This window comes from Neltuma alba, unplaced genomic scaffold (assembly GCF_004799145.2).
Source record: "Neltuma alba isolate B1F8T4 unplaced genomic scaffold, ASM479914v2 tig00011052_pilon, whole genome shotgun sequence".
In the NCBI taxonomy this organism is placed as follows: Eukaryota; Viridiplantae; Streptophyta; class Magnoliopsida; order Fabales; family Fabaceae; genus Neltuma; species Neltuma alba.
The window spans coordinates 40938-62041 of record NW_021635799.1 but is presented as its reverse complement, the minus strand read 5'-3'; the positions used below and the strand labels follow the sequence as shown (position 1 = coordinate 62041).

The following is a 21104-nucleotide window of genomic DNA, read 5'->3' as shown; positions in this document are numbered from 1 at the left end:
TTATTCAAATATTTAATGAAATAATAAGCATATTATATATTTTTATTTTTATTTTCTTTTATAATATTTGTATTTGTATTTTTATATAATATATTATTTAAAATTATGATATATTATATTTTTATTTTAATAATAAGTATTAAGAAATAATTATTATATATTTATATTATATTTTTTGTGACGGATTAGTGATGGAATTGCAATGAAAATTAGTGACCAAAAAATTCCGTCACTAATTCCATTACTGAATGTCTCATGATAGGAGTTAGTGACAGATTAATGAAAGAATTTTTCGTCACTAATCCTTTACAACAAAACCAGTAACAGACTTGTGATAGAATTTAACGATGAAATAAAATTTCATCACTAATCTATAACTAATTTAGTGATGGACTAAAATTTCTTTACGAATCCGTCACTAGTTTAGCGATGGAACTTTTTCATCACTAATTTCTGTTACTAATCCTTTACAATAGAATCAAACGACAAATTTGTGATGAAATTTAGTGAAAAAATAAAATTTTATCGCTAATCTGTCACTAATTTAGTGACGAAAATTTTTTGTTACCAAATTCCGTTACTAATTTTAGTGATAGAATTTGTGACGGATTATTCCCTGTTTTTTGGTGGTGTTAAATACTTTTTCGCAATATATATGCCCTTTGTGTGCAAATAAAAGAGAAACCTACATGCTATATTTAATTAGCAGAACTTTAATTGCTGGCTAGAAAATCAAGACAACTTTAGTTATTTAATTAACGTTTAACTCTTTTTCTCAATGCGTATGAAATAGTTAAAAAACGATATATATATATATATATATATATATATATAGCTAATCAATTTCGATTAAGGTTATTCTTCCAGCACAGTTTTTTGAATCCCAATGTTTGTGTACTTGAATTCACTTAAAAGATATCATGTCCCTTACCATAACTTATCCTATATTTGGTAAGAAGAAATTCGAGAAGAGGGGAGGTGATAAAAATTTTAATGAACTCAATTAAAAAAATTAGAGAAATGAGGTTATAAAATTTTGATAAAAAGAAAGATGAAAGACAGATTAAAAAACTTAATTAAAAGCTTTAAATATCATTTCTTTAATTTTTTAAATCAAACTCATTAAAATTTTTTCTCTTCTCGTTTCCCTTTCATTTTCCTCATACCAAGATGACCTTTAGAAATTCCCATGTTGTAAGCAAATGGTTGAAAGTTTATTTTCATGTCCAGCGTATAGAACAAAATCTAATTAGGAGTCTATTATTTAGCTTTTGTATCTCAAGGAAAGATTAGTGTTTAGAAAACAAGAGATAATACCTCTTGTCCTAATATAAGATCTAATTTGTAATGTAAATTATACTACATATTAAATCTTATATTTAAGACTAGAGGTAATATTATATAACTTCCATGTGACCTACACCCAATGTTAATTTTTGTTTACTTTTTGAATATTGGTGCCTTGGAGCCTTTTCATGAACAAAGGTGGCTATTAGCCCTAATCCACTTGTTGAAGGTCCGACGGCTTAGGAAACAGGTGTTCAATTTATTTGATTAAATTAAGATTGTGAGGGATAATGAATTCGTCCATCCACCAATTTAATTGAAAGAATAATAATTTAAGTTGGAAATATACGAAATCTAAGAGATTAATCTTAATCTTTGGAGATTTGAAGGGGCAATTTGTCAATGGTTCAATGATTAATGTATTTAATTATTTCACTCTTCTTTTTGAATTGCAATGTATACATGTGGGAAAGAGATGGACAGTGTGACAAGAAAGAATACATCCATATATGAAAGAAAAACACAAAATTATCCTCTAAATTTACAAATATCAATTCAGAATCCTATAATGGCCTAACTATAGTAAAGTTTATAAGAACTAGTTTAATTAGGATTAAATTTTTTATGAAATTAGCTAAATACCCTTATTAAAAAAAACTAAATGACAATAATAGTTTATTATATAACAACTTTATTTTTTTAAAACCGGAACAAGTGACAACTTTAACTTACTAAATAACAACATTAACTAAGGTAATAATAATTAATTTGAGTGAATTTTCTCGCTGAATTCTTATGTTTCAGCGGTGCTTATATATATATATATATATCTCTCTCTCTCTCTCTCTCTCTTTCTGCCTACATATACATATACATATTATATATACATATATAAATGATTTATTGGATTGTAGACTAAGATTTGGTATGAGGGACAAAAGAAGGATATGGCGTTTGACGTTGAGATGTAAAGGTTGGGTGTGGCATCAAGTCCATTAGACCTGAAACGCATCTTTTGACTTTTGTGGGGAAACTCACTTGAGTGCTCATTTGAACCAAATTTCCTTTCCAATTTACTTTTAGCTTCTCTTCATGTCACATTATAAAATTTACTTTCCCGACTTTTTTTTTAATAAAAAATAATCCACAGTAATATTCTTAAGCATAAAAAATAAATTCTTTTTATTTGAAATTTTAGACTAGTCTTTTTATTTTTTCCTTCATTAAATATATGCCACTTATTATCTCTTTACAATTAAATTTCAACTCATTATTTTTCATGCACTCTTTAAAAATAAGGGTATGATTGAAAAATATGTATATATTAGTAGTTATTTCTGAATTCTGATAATAAGAAACGGAGGGAGCATATCTATAGATACAACTAAAGATTTTATTGTTTGTTATGAATTTAAAATTATTTTAGGTGCCAAAAAATAAGTACTCCCTCCGGTAATAGGAGCTATATAACTACGAAAAATAGCCTTTTAATAAACAAAAAAACGGGGAGGTATACAACTAATTGTTGTAACTTAAAAAAATTAGTTAAATTAATTTTTCTTAAAAAATGAGTTTTTTTGGGTAAAATGTCAATTTTGCCCATAATCCAGCAATGACTTCAGGTTTAGTTATTAAAATTAGTTAAAGAATAGAAAGGGAGTAATTTTCTAGCTACCTCCAGTTAGAACGTTTACAAACAAGTAATTCCTCTTATCTTTATTATACGATACTTCCAACTAATTCTAGCATACCAATATATTACAGTTAAGTTAATAAATTTTTCAAAAATTTGCTCCTATTTAAAGAATATGGTTTAATTTTTCTGACTATGAACCTCAATTAAAAAGCAAGGGTAAAATGATAGGGGAAAAAGGTAATTAATGAGGCTATTAATAACTTATACTTAGAACTAAAAACTACTCCTAGAAGATACTTTATAATAAGAAATTAAGAACTGAAGAGAGTAATATAGATTTGGGGAGATTGAGTATGAACAATCAAAATCACACATCATAACCAGTCTAGGAGGCCCACAAGCCTAAGAAGCCCAATATCACATAGACTCTCAATTATCCCAATTCCCTTTTTACAAACGCTTTTTTAATTTTTGTTTAATGGAAAAATTGTTATAAAGTTTTAAAAAAGGAACATAATATTAAAAAGCCCTAATAACAATAGAGCAGCTTGCAATGACAAATTTTAGTATAAAAAATAACAACTGCTCACTTATCATCCAGATTTATGAGTAGCTATTTTCTTTACTTGAGATCTAATTGTAATTCTCTGCTGTTTAATTCAGGAGTAAGAATTTTGAGATCAAAGAGTGACAAACCAATTAATCAATCTCAAACATAAAACTTTATACATAATGTTCCTGGCATATAAAATTTCTAATTAACTAAATTAGTTCTTTGCTAAGCATCGCCTTATTTGCTCTAACAATTGACAATCCCTTAAAAGTTTAGATTAGATTCACAAAAGTTCCAAAAGTCCACATAGCTGCCAAACTAACCAATTTACTTAAAAAAAAATCAAAAAATATTTTTATGCAAGTTAAGATAAAATTTCTTTTATATTTTCATTTTCTCTACCGTAAAATCACTTTCAAAAAACTAATCTAAACACTCTCTCAAGAACTGATTTTTCTTCCAACTTTTAAGCAACATGTTAACTTCCCTAATTAGGTGTGTTTTTTATTCCTAGGTTTGATATACGTTGGAAACTCGGGCAAATCATGAAGCCGAATTACTAATAACCCCCCAAACAAAACTAGACTTTTGCCATAAGCGTGGCCTACTTTAAATTTTGTCCTCATGTGAAATAGATAGCTTTGTCGAAAAGTAGCCTTTTTGGTTGTATTTGATTTGATTGTTATAGGCTTTTTTTCCCCCCAAAATTTGGGCCAAATGTTAAATTCGGGCCTCAACTATTGATTTTTCTCATTAAATATTTATTTTATTTTAGGTTTCATATTTTTTTTAATTTTCCTATCACAAAAAGCAGTAAAAAGGGAAGACATTTTTTTTTCCTACACCCCTAGTTTTAAAGACAATTCTATTTGAGACACTATTAAACACTAGAGGTGTTTGGATGGAAGACATACCATGATTTAAAAGTGTTTTTACGGCATACGAAGTAAATATGTGGAGGAGTCTCTCTCATTTTACAGAAAAAGTACTTTTCCATCTTGCCAAACACCCCCTAAATATGAATGTCTTTTCTAATTGAGATTCGAAATTTAGCTTCTTAGGAAAATGGGAGATATATTTAATTATAGAAAAACTAGTAAAGGCCCACTTTGAAGATTATTAGTACACAAATTTGAATTGCAAAGTACAATTATCTGACTAGTCTTTGGATGTCAATGATTCTCGATTCTACTAAACAATACTCCTCCGGTCCTTATTATAAGACCCAATTTAACTTTTTATTTGGTCCTAATTATAAGACCCAATCCATTTTCTCTCTTATATTTATACATTTTTTTCCAAGATAATCCTTCTAATAATGATAGTTTTAGCCAATATACTTAATTAGCAAGGATATTTTAGGAATGACAACACTTATTTATTATAAATAACCAACTTAACTTACTTTCTTAATCTCCTCAAATAAGTCAATTGGGTCTTATAATTAGGACCGGAGGAGTACTTTAAGAGTTTGTCATGTATTTAAAGAAATTCCAAGCCAAAAACGTTCTCCGGTAGGATTTCTTGTTTTAGATACAAATGGAGGGCCCAAAGCCTTAAGAGGAATCAACAAGGTTCAAAGGAAGCAAATTTCTGTAATACTATCTTCAGTCCTAATTATAAAATCTTATTTATAGTTTACAAACAAGATCTTATAATTAGAAACAGATGTAATATTAATAAAAAACTTTTTTAGAAGTATAGATTGGCAGTTGGCTTAGTTGGTGATGATTTCAAACTATTGTCCTTTTTTTTTTCCAATATGATAACAGAAATAAGAAATTTAAGTAATTTTTTTTATTTTCATGAATTAGTTAAGTTAACTTAGGAGGTATTTAGATAAATAAAAAAAAACACTTCTAAAAAAATATTCTTATGTTAATGGGAACAAAATTATTCTTATATACTTTTGTACTGTAAAATTTTTGGTTCCCCCCAAATACTTTTTCATTGGAAATTATATATGGAGCACCTTTGTATTTTGGGTAGGTCCCTTCGTTTCTGATGACTATCTATCCGCAGCTTATTCACAAGAGTCAAGAGCCAAGGCTCCAACTCCTCCATGGCTTCCTCTGCTTCCCCTTTTCTTCCTCTTCCTCTATCTGCTCCCAATTCACATTCTCTCTCCACTGACACTACTGATTCCTCCTCACTCTTGTCAATTCCGAACCCGACACTCAAAACCCCTTCAATTCGCTCTCGCCTGAGCAAACTATGTCAAGAAGGTCAGCCTCACCTTGCCCGCCAATTGTTCGACACTCTTCCTCGCCCTTCCACTGTTCTCTGGAACACCATCATCATTGGGTTCATCTGCAACAATATGCCCTTGGAAGCCTTGCTGTTCTACAGTCAAATGAAGTCTACCCCGGGTACTCGATTCGATTCTTATACTTACTCTTCCACTCTCAAGGCCTGTGCTGAAACGCGAAATCTTCGAGCTGGTAACGCTGTGCATTGCCATTTTCTTCGGTGCCAATCTAACCCAAATCCCAGTAGGATTGTTTATAACTCGCTCTTGAACATGTACTCTGCGTGCTTGAGTGGTGTGGAATATTGTGGTTCGAAGAATGATTATGTGCTTAAAGTGTTCAACTTGATGCGTAAACGTAATGTTGTTGCTTGGAATACCTTGATGTCATGGTATGTGAAGATGGAGGCGCACGCTGAAGCAGTTAAATTATTCAGCACGATGATGAGAATGAGAATAATGCCAAGTTCTGTCAGTTTTGTAAATGTTTTCCCCGCTGTGTCGAGCTTGGGAGATTATAAGATTGCTGATATAATTTATGGTTTGCTTCATAAATTTGGGAGCGAGTATGTGGAGGATGTGTTTGTTTTGAGCTCAACTATTAATATGTATGCTGAGCTTGGCTGCCTTAGCCATGCTAAGTTGATTTTTGAACAATGTAAAGAGAGGAATACTGAGATATGGAACACTATGATTGGTGGATATGTTCAAAATAATTGCCCAATTGAAGCAGTCGGCATTTTTATTCAAGCCTTAGAATCAGAAGAGGCTGTATGTGATGATGTGACTTTTCTATCCGCCCTAACGGCTATTTCACTGTTGCAGCAGATAAAAATGGCTGAGCAGCTACATGCTTTTATTTTAAAAAATATGGCAACTTTATCAATTATTATTCTCAATGCAATTATTGTTATGTACTCAAGGTGCAATTCAATCGATACATCATTCAAAGTTTTCCATAAGATGCTTGAGAGGGATGTAGTTTCATGGAATACCATGATTTCTTCTTTTGTGCAAAATGGTTTGGATGAAGAAGCACTGTTGCTTGTCTATGAGATGCAGAACCAAGGGTTTATGATTGATTCTGTGACTGTGACGTCTCTTCTTTCCACAGCATCTAATCTTAGGAACAAATATATTGGAAAGCAGACTCACGCTTATGCAATTCGTCATGGGATACAATTCGAGGGAATGGAGAGCTATCTTATAGATATGTATGCAAAATGCGGTTTGGTTAGAACTTCAGAATGGATATTTAAGCAAAACTGTCCTATTGATAAAGATCATTCTACATGGAATGCGATGATTGCTGGTTACACACAAAATAGGCGGCACGAAAAAGCCTTTCTGGTTCTTAGAGAGATGCTTGAGCAGAGGGTAACACCTAATGCTGTGACTTTAGCATCAATTCTTCCAGCCTGTAGTTCAATGGGAAGCGTAGCATTCGCCAAGGAACTTCATGGATTCTCCATTCGTCACAGCTTGGACCTAAATGTTTATGTGGGAACTGCTTTGGTTGACACATATTCCAAATCAGGTGCAATCAGTTATGCGGAAAATGTGTTTACTAGTATACCTGAGAAGAATTCCGTCACATATACCACAATGATGTTGGGTTGTGGCCAGCATGGGATGGGCAAGAGAGCTCTTTCTCTGTTTCATTCTATGCTGGGCTCTGGCCATAAACCTGATGCAGTTACTTTCGTTGCCATTTTGTCTGCTTGTGGTTATGCTGGTATGGTTGATGAAGGTATGGAAATATTTGACTCTATGGATGAAGTACATAAAATTAAACCCTCAGTTGAACACTATTGCTGTGTTACTGACATGTTAGGGAGGGAGGGGAGGGTGCTTGAAGCCTATGATTTTGTCAAGGGATTGGGTGAAGATGGTAATGCACTAGAAATTTGGGGATCACTTCTTGGTGCTTGCAGAAATCATGGATACTTTGAATTGGGAAAAGATATTGCTAATAAGTTGCTTGATATGGAGACACAAAAAGGGATAGCTGGTTACCATGTTTTGCTCTCAAATATGTTTGCAGAAGAAGGAGAGTGGGAAAATGTTGATAAATTGAGAATTCGGATGAAGGAAAAAGGTTTGCAGAAGGAAACAGGATGTAGTTGGGTTGAGATTGCCGGGTCTGTGAACTGCTTTGTATCTAAAGATGAGAGGCACCCCGAAAGTGATGAGATATATAGTATTCTTGACAGGTTAACTATGGAGATGAAGCATGAAGGTTATAAGGCATGTTGCAGCCCAAAATTATGGATTTTGGAATATGATGAATGAGGTGAATTTTTTGTCAACATAAATAAATGCATGGTCAAGATTGCAGAAAGCAAGAAAATGAAGGAATCCTGTCATTATACTTGTCACCGGCTTGGTTGCACAATCAAGGTGTAAACACTGCAAGGTAATGAACCTTGTAGAGTCGAGGTGTAACTAAAAATGATGTGGTATATCTAATACAAATGTTTGGCTTGTGTTAAATATGGATACAGCTTTTTTAATGTCTCCATGCTTTATAGTTAATTTTTTTCGGGCCTAGTTGGCGTGAGTTTTTCTATCTGAAACTTCGACTTAATCAAGCTGTTCTCCTTGAAACAGATTGATGTTGATTTTCCACTGCTGCCAATTCACGCACCGTTGAACGTGGGAACAGAAACTGTGAAGTGTATTCTTCGGTCCAGTTGTCACTAATAGCTTCCTGAATGTGTCCATATGTAATATGACGCATTCAAGAGCCGGAAGGTCAACCAAGGGAGGTTATATAACCATCCATATTGTAATTGATTCAGAACTGAGCAAGGGAAAGAAAGATGACAACTCAGGTACGTCACTTCCGTGTCCTAAGCTAATATTCTTGTCTTCTTCTATCTAACTATAACTAGGCTTGATATTGTGCTAGTTTGATTTCTTTCTCGAAACCCATTGACACGATTAACCAATTTTAACATTTAAGGCTGTACACTTAACATACTATATTCTGATTCATTCATCAGGCGGTCTATACTAGGTTTTATGTTTCTGGATTTTGCATGTGCCGAGTGACTTGGGTGTTATGATGCAAAATTTGAAGTTATTATATTGCCTTCGGCATATCCCTGTCACTAAGGGCCTATTTAGGGTACAAGAAAGAGTTTTAAAGGAATTGAAATGGGAAATGAAATAGGAGCTGGCCGTGATGAATTGGAATATCTCCTTAGTCTTCATATTTGAAATGACTGTGTGGTATAATCAAGTAGGGCCTGTATTCCACGAAATATCGGAACATTCTAACCAGTAAAAATAATTGGGTTCAGAGGAGAATAATTAAATAAAAAAGAGTAGAATCATCATCCTAAAATGAATTTTAAAAAATTTGTGACTTATCAAATGAAAGCGAAAAAGAAGTCTAATTTAACAGAGGCGTGACTGGAATACTATGATGGATTGTTGACTGCAAGGAACCATTAGCATCTGGAATAGCTATTGGATGAGAAATTTCAGATTGCTCGACTTAATGTTTGATTCTTTGTTGTTGCGTCTCTTGACTCGTTGATAACTTTATGTAGAAACATGAATGCTTTTTAATTGGTAGATGATTCAGTCGGCTATTCTTGTGAGATGGGGACAAATTTTTCTATAGCATTATGTTGTAGCTAATTAAAGTGCAGAGATATCATAGTTCCTCTTGTTCTACTGCAAATTTATTCGGTTTAAAACATGTAAAACTAGTTATTAGCTATTGGGTTCCAGCCAAATCTAAGGATGAAGCACAATGAGAGACCTAAAGCCCAATATAGGAAACATATGGTAATCTGTGAAGCCTGCTTTCTGGAATAGTTGCTTCCATTCTCCCTCAGTCCTCTCTTTTGCATTGAACTCAGCCATCAAAATAATGTTGTAAAGGAGTTTTGTTTCCATCAGTGAATGCTCGTCTTGCTTTTCATTTAACACCGTGTCTATGATGATCACTTTTCCTCCCTTGTCTTTTCCACAGATAGCCTCTTTGGCATTTTTCAGTATCTTTATGCAATCATCATCCCCCCAATCGTGCAAAACCCACTGTAAAGGTGAAAAACAAACACTAGCTTAATATGCCAAGTATTTCATGTTTGAAAGTTAACAGTGTGCAATTTCTAATGTCTAGCTAAGTTGAAAATCTTCTTGATTACAATAAGCATTGACTATGGCCTTAATAGTCAAAATATTCTTGTGCTAAATCGAAGTTGAGATTGAATTCTTCTAAATCGTCATTTAAATTTTGGGTAGAACTGGAGAGAGGAAAAAACTATGGGTGCGATCCTCTGAGTCAGCCCCATAGGCTTTAGCTTTTCATTTTATGATTTTCTCCCTAACTTCATAACAAATTTATTAAAAGAAAATTTAGATAATGCAATCTTAAAAGCCTTCGCGGTGAAAAATTAAAGTGATGATAATATAAGCTTGGGATTAAAATAGATGTGGGGCTTACCAAGTCTCACTTATGTGGGTCTCTCCTCTCCTTTTCTTAAACTTTATGTAATATAGACACCAATTTGATCGTGTCTATATTCTCTTGTTCTCAGAGAGAATTTAACTATGACATATTGTTGCTAAACATGTAATAATGCAAGAATTATTTGTCTAAAAATACTAATATATTGAATGATCAATAGTTTTTAAAATAATGATTAAATTTTTTATGAAAAATTATTAGTTAGGAAAATATCATGTTATATTTAATAATTTTTGTTAATTATTGTATCATAACAAGAAAAAAAATACAGGAATTTATAATACTAAAACTAAAAAAATTAATATAATTGTTTATTCAAAGGGCCCTGGTCCCAGAGCGTTAAAGAATAGGAGAGATTACACATCTCTTTACAATATAGTTTAATTATGATTATATTACATAAAGTTTAAATTGTAATGAAAATTAACTCAACTCATTTCATTTGAAATTAGCATCTGCAATACATGAATAATGTTTGGCGTTTTGAAGATGGTATGGTTAGTTATTTACCTTAATCAGAATTGCATCAGCATGAGGGATGGATTTGAGCATGTCCCCACTAACAAAACTCAAATTGGTGTCTCCAGATAAACCTGCAACAATTTCAGGAAGATCAAGCACTGTGCATTTCAACTTGGGAAATGCTTCACAGATAATCTTCGCAGTGGTGCCAGTTCCACCACCAACATCAACGACGGAACTGAAGCCCTCCAAAACGGACTTCAAGTCACTCAGTGCCACTTTCATGAATGCGGAATCACTAGCCATTGCTTCCTGGAAGGCCGCCAAATCTGCAGGATTTTGATTAAGGAAGTCATAAAAGCCTACCCCAAATGCTGTCTCTCTCAGTGTATTTTCCTTCCCTCGAACCCATTTTCCCAAATGTTGATACATCTCAAGCCTAGTAGGCCTAAGGGCCCACTGAACCATTGGAGATAAGCAATGATCTGTGCCACTCAAAAGAAGCTGTGATGCTGAAGTGAGATCATATGATAGCTCACTTTCTTCTTCATTGTTGCTTTTGATGATAGTGAATAGGCCATTATGAGCCAGCAAGCGCATGAGCCCTTTCATAAAGGTAGTTTTAGAGGGTGGAACATTGAGATCTGATACCAACTGAGAAAGAGAAACGGGTTGGCCATGCTTGTGGATTATGTCTGGTATTTCAAGCTCAATAGCACACTTCAGACATGCCGAAGACATCCAAAAGTACATGTGTTTGTACAGCTGGGCTTGGCCATGAAACAGCTCTCTGGTTTTGCCTCCTATTCCATCCATTGATAGAGCCTGGCTGAATTGCTTCCCAAATGAATTGTTGTAGGTACATTTCTTTCAGGCAATTTGTTAGCTATATTAAGTTTCCTTTCCTTATTGGTAATTGTGCTTTTGCCAAGTGCAAAACATGCGTGTAAGCTTTTGTTCTTGGAGCGACACATCAGCGCCCTTGTCTTCCTGTATATGAAAGAGATACTTCTGTCATTAAATGTTGATTCTTCTCAATTAAAATAATAATAAAGACTGATGGGGAAAGTGACACATAAAAATTGTCTGTAATATATTTTTTTCCCTTGTTATTTTTGAAAATTTATTGATTTTAAAAATATTCTATTGATATTTTATTATTTATTTATTTGAAAGGATTTTAATTTGTTAATTGCCTCTAGCTCACATGCTAATGCTAATGCCGTCAAAAAAATTGAGAAAGGTGACACGTTAAAGAAACACTAGCAAGATTAAAGGTGGATGATGGACATGTTAATTTTTAACCATTCACGGTGCCATAAAACTTCTGTCGCTAACAGTAATTTTTGTCACTGCTTTGTGAGCCACGAGATCTATTTTAATTCTGGCGAGCTTTGAAATTTAATTCACCCGAACTTTTCACTTTAAAAAAACTTGTATTTCTATTTACTTCAAAAAAAAAAACCTTTTTCCTAATAGTATATAATTTAAACACGCACTCACAAATATATCAAAATATATCAATGTTAAGTTTGGAACCTTATCCAACCGTAATGTTGCTGCTGGAACAACTTGTGACAGACATTTCAAAAAATAGTCTACCATTTGTTTGACTGAAAGTATCCAAATTCAAAACTGCCTAGAGGTCACATGCTGTTTTGGTTAGAAATATTGAGCAAGATGACACACCAAAGAAACCTCCCTTAGTCAAGATTAATGGGTGACTAATGGGATTGCTAGTTGTTACCCGTTTATGGTGCCATAAAATCTGTGTCATTATTCCCTAGTTTTTCTTTCTATATTCTTTTTAATTTTTAAAATATGGGTTGCCAAGAAAAATCACGATTAAGAGAGACATTTTTGTAAAGGCTTCTTGATGTGAATGTCTAAAATTTTTGTTTATTTTGTGGCGAACTCGACTTTACGAGAAAACAGATAAAACCTCAGCTGAACACTATTGCTGTGTTACTGACATGTCAGGGAGGGTGCTCGAAGCCTGACTTTGTCAATGGATTAGGTGAAGATGGAAATGCCCTAGAAGTTTGGGGATCGCTTATTGGTGCTTGCAGAGACCATGGACACTTTGAATTAAGTGAAGTTATTGCCAAGAAGTTGCTCGTTGTGTTGTCACAAAAAAGGATAGCAGGCTACCATGTTAGGGTCTCAAACATGCATTTAGAAGAAGAGTGGGAAAATGTTGAAAAGTGATCATTCAGATGAAGAAAAAAGGTTTGCAGAAGGAAACAGGATGTAGTTGGCTTGAGATTGCTGGGTTTGTGAATTACTTAGTGTTTAGAGACAAGAGACACCCTGAAAGTGAAGAGATATTCAATATCCTATTGACTGTTCAACGATGGAGATGAAACATGAAGGTTAAAAAGCAAGCCACAGTCCAATGAATAGGATCTTGGAATACAATGAATGAGATTAATTTTTGAATAGATTTGTAAGTATGAACAAAATTTGTGGTTGGGCAAGGTTACATGAAGCAAGAAAATGAAGGTAGCTTGTCATTAAACTAGTGAGACGCCTGGCTGCAGCCTAAGAAACATAAATATTAACATCGACTTGGCACATGACATGGACATCCAACACTGGAAGGTAACAAGTTTTTAATTGTCCAAGTGTTATTTGAATGGCTTTATCATATCTGATGCAAATATTTGGTTTGTATCAAACATGGATATCACTTGACTGGTGATTTTAACTCTATAGAGCTGTTCATCCCATCAAACAGGTTGATACTGATCTCCACTGCTACCAATTCATGCGTGGTGTATTGGTATAATATGATGCACAGTTGAGTATAGAAACAGAGCCTGTGAAGTGGATTCATTGGCCCAGATCGTCGCTAATAGCTGCCAATATATCTCTATGCATAATACGATGCTCTTAGGTGCTGGAAACTCAATTGATTCAGAATTGAGCAAGGGAGAAATACGACAATTCAGGTCGCTTACTTCATTCCCTTTAATGGTTATAACTGTGCATGATATAGTGCTATTTTGATTTCTTTCTTGTCTTCTAACATGTTTTAAAAGATGCACTCTACAAATTAGTTTTTTTCATTCATCAATAATAACTTTGTTATTTTTTTTCACTCAACTGGGTAATGACTTTATGTAGACATGAATGTTTATAAATTGCTAGATGATTCAGCCGCAGTTATAAGATGGGGAACAATTTTTTTATAGCGCTATGTTATAGCTCATTGAAATTGCAGAAGAATCATAACTCTTGTTCCGCTGCAAATTTATTCTGTTTAAAACATGTAAAACTAGTCATTAGATTCCCACCAAATCTAAGGATTTAGCACAATGAGAGACCTAAAGCCAAATATGGGAAATATCTGGTAATCTGTGAAGCCTGCTTTCAGGAAGAGTTTCTTCCATTCTTCCTCGGATCTCTCTTTTGAATTGAATTCAGCCGCCAGCATTATGTTGAGTAAGAGCTTTGTTTCTAGCACTTCATGCTGCTCTTCTTTTTCATTCAACACTGTATCTATGATGATCACTTTTCCTCCTTTTCCATTGCCTGAAATAGCTTCCTTGGCATTTTTAAGTATCTTTAAGCAATCATCATCACCCCAGTCATGTAAAACCCACTGTAAAAACGAAAATAGATAGCAATCTATCATTCCAGGTATTTCATGTGTTTGAATAATATCTGAAAATCACATGAATTAATCTCAAAGTGAAAAACTTGTAGAACTGCGAAGATGCAAGATTTAAATTTGTTATGCAAGGTTGTATTTTTTATGTGGAATATACTTGCCTTAATCAGCACTGCATCAGCATGAGGGATGGATTTAAGCATGTCCCCACCAACAAAGCTCACATTGGAGTTTCCAGATAAGTTTGAGACGACCTCAGGAAGATCGAGCACCGTGCATTTCAACTTAGGGAATGCTTCACAGATAATCTTAGCAGTTGTACCAGTTCCACCACCAACATCAACTATGGAATTCAATCCATCAAAAACAGATTCCAAATCTTTCATTACCAGTTTCATGAATCTGGAATCACTAGCCATTGCTTCTTGGAAGACTGCCAAATCTTCTGGGTTTTGAGCAAGGAATTCATAAACACCTACGCCAAACGATGTCTCTCTCAGTGTATTTTCCTCCCCACGAACCCATTTCCCCAAGTTTTGATACAAATCAAGTAAAGCTGGGCTTACAGTCAACTGAACCATTGAAGATAAACAATGGTCTGTGCCATTCACAAGAAGCCGGGATGCAGAAGTGAGATCATACGATACTTCGCTTTCTTCTTCATTGTTGTTGCTTTTGATGATGGTGAAGAGGCCATTGTGAGCCAGCAAGCGCATGAGCCCTTTTAGAAAGGTAGTTTTAGAGGGTGGAACTTTGAGATCTGATACCAACTGAGAAAGAGAGATGGGTTGGCCATGCTCGTGGATTATGTCTGGTATTTCGAGCTCAATGGCACACTTAAGACATAAAGAAGACATCCAAAGATACATGAGTCTGTACAATTGGGCTTGGCCATGAAACAATTCTGCTGTTTTGTCTCCTGTTCCATCCATGGCTGGATAGAGCAGGAATTGTCAAATGAATTGATGCAGATACGTTTCCTTCATGCAATTTATTCACTGCATTGAGTTTCGGTTTGTTGTTGGGGACTGTGATTTTGCCGAGTGTAAAACATGCATGTAAGACTACACATTAGCTCATTCATTGTCTTGCTATAAATGAGAAGGATACTTAATGTCATTAAATTTGATTCTTTATTATCAAAACAATATCATGATACTACTCCGTCTCTTATTATAAAATCTAATTTTTTGAATGGATTTGTTCTTTTTTATAAGATCCTCTTTGGGTTTGTCTAAGCATTTAATGCATTATTAGCTATTTTACCCTTAATTTAATACATTTAATACATTCTCTTTTTTCATTTATCTCACTATTACTCTCTCACATTGACTCATTTATATATAAGGGTATATTTGGAAAAAAATTGCATTTGCTGCATATTAATTGCTGTTAATTAATTTTAACTATTTTTGTAAATCACGCAATTTAGTTAAAAGGATCTTATAATAAGGGAAGGAGAGAGTACTTTTTAATTGTCACTGGTAAGAGAAGATTTTGATTCTTTTTAGTTGTCATTTGTATCTTTTTTAATGATTCATTTCCAATTCTGCCTTTACTAATTAAGGGAGACAAATGTAAAGATGAAGAGAGAGGGAATGGGTGAGAAAAAATATATTAGCTATTTAATAAAGGTAAAAGTAGAAGTTTTGATGTATTTAATAATCTCCTTGGTATGTGAGAAACTATTGCAAGTGACAATTAAAAGAGACCAGAGTGATACTCTATCTAATCCTATATATATATATATATAATATAAATAAAAAATGGTTAAAATTAAGTAAAGGGGATAATGTTAAAAATATATATTTTATTTTATTTTTTAAAATAATACTGCCTTTATTAAGGAGAGAGAAAGTGAATGAGAAAGAGGATGAATAGGAAAAAAATGCGTGGAAGACAATCAATGTAGTGATATACTCTCTTCGGTTGAAAATATAAGCTTAGTAACATGTAATTAATGGGAAAAATGAAAAATTTTTAACATCTGTTAAATGTATCTTGTAAATAGGATCAAGCCACACCACCAAAATGTGTATCTGTATCTTATAAGGGAAAAATGGGAAAAAAAATTGATTAGTTTACACGATAAAAAATTGGGCTACTTGTAAGATTACAAATAAGATGGACACTTGCCCATGTCAATATGTAACAACCTCAGGAAGGACAACGTACTTCCCTGGTGCTATTATAAGGCAGAGAGAAGATATTTTTTTGTTCTATTTATAAGGTACCAAGAAAATTTTTTCGTATGGGTGTATAATTTTACCCCTCATTTATGATTATGTTCACTTTGTTTACATGAGGTATAATTTATATTAAATAGGGATAAAGTTGAAAAATATTCTTCTGGTCCTTAATGTAAGACCTATTTAACTAATTTGATTAGATTAAGAAAGTTAGGTAAATTAGTTAATTATAAGAAATATGATATGTTTTTTTTCTTAAAACACCATAATCATCTTCTTTAATATCCTCCCTCCCTCTTTTACTTGATTATACTTGATGGAGTATCAATAGGGATAATTTAGAACAAAACTGATAAATAAGAGAAATATGTCTTATATTTAGGACCAAAATCAACTCAACAATTAAGTCCTATATTAAGAACAGGATGAGTAGTTGAATTTTAAACGAGTTAATAAAATTTAAAGTTTTTCTTAGTTTATATGAAATATGAGTAGTAAGTAATGAAGCAGATTTTATGGGATCATGAATGGGTAACCACTAGCAATGCCATTAATGTTATATTACTCCACCATCAATAAAGTATTTACGAGTAGAAAAATTATAAAAATAAGTAAAAAATATATTACGTGTGATTTTTTATCGTGTAACACCCTTTCTCGTTCCCCAAAAAACTGTCTTTTTAGTCTTTATTACTTTCTCCCGTCTTACACATAAGATAGAACGATCTTTTTAGTCTCTTACTCCCCAAACTTTTTCATTTTTTTTTAGAAATTGGGTTATAAGGAAATTACAAATAAGATAGACAGCTGCTTACGTCAACTCACTTTTCTTTAATTTATTCAAATTTATTAAAATGTTTGTGACTGATCACGATGAAAAAGAATGCCTGAAATGGGAGATATATAAATGTTAAGTATCATGGCTAAATGCATTTTCAGTCCTTGCATATCAGTTTAGGGGGAGCTTGTTTAAAATTATAAAACCGATTTTAGTTCGGGGAGTAAGAGGGAATTGGAGGAAAAAGTTTGAGATAAATATGGAGATGTATTTGAAATAAGCTATCTTTAATTTATTTGGTGGTAAGCTAATTCAATTAGCTTATCAAGATAAATAAAAAATAGACTATTTATCTCAAAGTCCCCCAAAATTTTCTTGACTTTTCTAACTACAATCATTCAATCTCAGATTAAACTTGATTTAATCCGTAGTTGACTTTCCAAAAGTGCCTTCGGCTTGGCCTTCTAGACTAGAAATTTGATCCGATAGATTGCACTTTAAAATTATCTTTTTAATCTTAACCATTGGATTATTTCCGTACAAGTTCTAATCTTGGCCATCTAATTTCATTAATTTCCTTCTTTTAATCTTAACCCTGCCATGCCACTTAATTATCTAACAGGTGTACACTGAAAATTATTTTAATGAGAAAATTAATCATTTACTCCTACACTTAATGATTTAGTTGGAACTCAATTCCTAAAAGATTAAATAATTTTGTGAAAGTATGGGGAGTTACGGATTACGTGACTGGAGGAGGAAAAATTAGACAAGTTAAACTTAAGAAATTGAATTGTGAGTTAAAATTTTAGGTACTAAGGACACCACAAAAAAAATTTGGGGACTAAATAATTAATTTCTTTACTTAACTCCACAATAACTTGATGCAGACATCAATGCTTGTTATAGCTCAATGACACTGTCGCAATTAATATAATTAAGCTGGGTCCAGTTTCTTTTTGGCACTAATGGGTAGATAATGAAAATTGCAGAAATATCATAGCCCATCTTATTCCACTGCACATTTATTTAGTTCAAACATGTAGCTTGTCTTATAAGACTAGTTATTATAGATTATAGTCAAAGCAAATCTAGGGATGAAGCACAATAAGAGACCTAAGGCCAAATATAGGAAATATCTTGTAATCCTTAAATCCTGCCTTCAAGAAGACTTGCTTCCATTCTTCCTCAGATCTTGCTTTTGAATTAAGGTCAGCTATCAAGGCTATGTTGATTAGGAGCTTTGTTTCTAGCCATTCATACTGGTCATGCTTTTCATCCAACACCATGTCTATGATGATCACTTTTCCTTCATTTCCTTTGCCTGAAATAGCTCTCTTGGCATTTTTAAGTATCTTTATGCAATCATCATCACCCCAATCAAGTAAAACCCACTGCAAAAATGAAAATAGTAAGAAAAATAGACAATAATTTCACATCCTTAGTGCTTACTAGTTATTTTTCAATTCTAACAATATGCAATGATAATGTTCAACCGAGTTGATAATCTTGGAGATTATAATCGAAAGCCAACTCTGACGAGCTCGATAATTCAAATATTTTTTTTTTGATGTGATATTAAAACTTGGTCTTTTAACAGTTTTTTAAAATAATTCTTCAACGGCAAGTTATCTTAGTGATAATGTCAAACACTACACTTGGATGTAGTCCCAAACTTGAGTCTAAAGTTAACATGTTTATGTGCATGCTTGTGTTTAAATTGTACAAAATCACGAAAATCTTCAAATTAATTTATGTGAAGTTTGGAGCCATAAAAGATAGAGTAGGTAGCTTCCATTGAATTAAAACAATATAACCTTTTACTTCTTTTGTTCCCTTTCTCGCTAATATATCCTAATTGATGTTTTGGTTCACAAATTTCCGCACGTGATAAAAACATTACTCTTCAAACTATATTTAATTAAAACAGGATATGTGTGCGAGGGATGGATAATGCAACTTAAGTAGGATAGTGTGATGGATTACAGAGCTACTGACATACATACGTACGTACCTTAATCAAAACTGCATCAGCATGAGGGATGGATTTGAGCATGTCCCCACCAACAAAACTCAAATTTGCATTTCCAGATAAGTTTGCAACAACCTCAGGAAGATCAAGCACTGTGCATTTCAACTTGGGGAATCCTTCCCTGATAATCTTAGCCGTGGCACCATTTCCACCACCAGCATCGACTATGGAACCTAATCCATCCAAAACGGATTCCAAGTCTCTAATCAGTGCCAGTTTCATGAATCTTGTATCACTAGCCATTGCTTCTTGCACTATCGCCAAATCTTCTGGGTTTTGCTTAAGAAAGTCATAAGGCCTTGCACCATATATTGTCTCTCTCACTGAATTTTCCTTCTGATGAATCCATTTCCCCAGGTGATGATACAAATCAATTATAGTAGGGTTTACTACCAATTGAACCACTGGAGATAAACAATGGTCTGTGCCACTCACAAGAAGTTTTGATGCCGAAGTGAGATCATATGATACTTCACATTCCTTTTCACTGTTGTTGCTTTTGATGATAGCGAAGAGGCCATTGTGAGCCAGCAAGCGCATGAGCCCTCTTATAAAGGTAGTTTTAGAGGGTGGAACTTTGAGATCTGATACCAACTGAGAAAGAGGGATGGGCTGACCATGTTTGTGGATTATGTCTGGTATTTCAAGCTCAATGGCACACTTTAGACATAAAGGAGGCATCCAAAGATACATGACTTTATACAGTTGGGCTTGGCCATGAAACAAGTTGCTGATTTTGTTTCCAATTTCATCCATGGATGGAGAGGATGTTGGAATTGTCAATTGAATTGTTGAGTTTTTCCCTGTTCATACCTGTTGAACTCTTTATACATAGAACTTTTAGTTCTTTATTGGGAATTGTGATTTTACCGAGCGTAATTATTTGTCGATAACTATTCACGTCATCAATTAATTGTTAAATGAAGTTTTCAGTTTTTCTTCACACAATTTGTTGACTAAATGTTGTTGGAAATTGTGCTTTTTCCAAGTGTAAAACAGGCATGTAAACTTTAATTCCTAGAACGACGCATTGGCCTCTTTTCATTCTTTTTATAAATTACAGGAAGTATTCATGTCATTAATAATTATTACTAAATGAACTACTAAGTTATACTTCACACAATGCTTTTCTTTCTTGTTGGAAATTGTGCTTTTGGTAGTTGTAAAAAGGTGGATTCAAGCTTTTATTCTTACAAGAGATTATCTTCTAGTCATCTTACACATTTGGAAAGGTATCCATGTCTTTAAATGAGTGCTACTAATTATGCCATTTCTTTTTATAAACTACAAATAACTAAATTACATATATAAATCAAGAAAATATTAAAATTGGTTAAAGATAATAAATATGTAAGAAATATAATTTTTTCAGATATACACTTATTCGTATAGAGAGCGAGCGAGAGATTGTGAAAAACTATTATAATTAGTATAAAGACCTATAATCAATCAGAGGTACTCCTCTGGTCCTATTATAGGGTAGAGAAAGAAGTTTTTATTGGTCCTATTTATAAGTCACTTCATTAAATTTTTAGTATGAATGTACTATTTTGTCCTTCATTTATTATGGTATAGGTGGTTATCTTTTTTAAAATGTGTATATATTAAATATGGGCAAAATGGGAAAATTATTATATTTTAATGGAGAGTTAATACCTTTTAAGGTTTTTCTTGATCTGTGTAAAATATGTTGGAAGTGCCTTATAAATAGGACTAGAGGAGTAAAAATAAAAGCAAGTGTATTAAAATTTAAGTCATTTTCAAAATTTAACTTATCAAAAAGACTAAATCTATTAAAAGAATTGTAACTTATAAAAAAATCA

At 33.1% G+C, this 21104-nt stretch overlaps 4 protein-coding genes across 7 annotated transcripts; 1 reads left to right on the top strand and 3 right to left on the bottom strand.

Moving 5' to 3' along the window:
- The first annotated feature begins 5522 nt into the window (after positions 1–5522).
- On the top strand, positions 5523–10911 carry LOC114760941 (pentatricopeptide repeat-containing protein At3g22150, chloroplastic-like). Of its 4 annotated transcripts, XM_028950255.1 has the most exons (4): positions 5523–8140; positions 8335–8558; positions 9710–9782; positions 10795–10911. In XM_028950255.1, the coding sequence occupies exon 1, from the start codon at positions 5539–5541 to the stop codon at positions 8014–8016; it is 2478 nt and encodes an 825-aa protein (XP_028806088.1). In that variant the 5' UTR covers positions 5523–5538; the 3' UTR covers positions 8017–8140; positions 8335–8558; positions 9710–9782; positions 10795–10911. The 4 variants fall into 4 exon arrangements, with proteins under 4 accessions (XP_028806088.1, XP_028806089.1, XP_028806086.1 ...); XM_028950256.1 differs by lacking the exon at positions 9710–9782 and having other exon boundaries at positions 5523–8017; XM_028950253.1 differs by lacking the exon at positions 9710–9782.
- On the bottom strand, positions 9472–11485 carry LOC114760933 (isoflavone 7-O-methyltransferase-like). The gene is made up of 2 exons (XM_028950246.1): positions 10718–11485; positions 9472–9774 (listed from the first exon to the last, which is right to left on the bottom strand). The coding sequence occupies exons 1-2, from the start codon at positions 11483–11485 to the stop codon at positions 9472–9474; spliced, it is 1071 nt and encodes a 356-aa protein (XP_028806079.1).
- Positions 11486–13868: 2383 nt separating this feature from the next.
- LOC114760939 (isoflavone 7-O-methyltransferase-like) lies at positions 13869–15261 on the bottom strand. The gene is made up of 2 exons (XM_028950252.1): positions 14444–15261; positions 13869–14273 (listed from the first exon to the last, which is right to left on the bottom strand). Exons 1-2 carry the CDS (start codon positions 15212–15214, stop codon positions 13971–13973), a joined length of 1074 nt encoding a protein of 357 aa, XP_028806085.1. The 5' UTR covers positions 15215–15261; the 3' UTR covers positions 13869–13970.
- Positions 15262–18340: 3079 nt separating this feature from the next.
- LOC114760932 (flavonoid 4'-O-methyltransferase-like) lies at positions 18341–20037 on the bottom strand. Its single transcript, XM_028950244.1, has 3 exons — positions 19710–20037; positions 19264–19481; positions 18341–18643 (listed from the first exon to the last, which is right to left on the bottom strand). Exons 1-3 carry the CDS (start codon positions 20035–20037, stop codon positions 18341–18343), a joined length of 849 nt encoding a protein of 282 aa, XP_028806077.1.
- Between the last annotated feature and the right edge of the window lie 1067 nt (positions 20038–21104).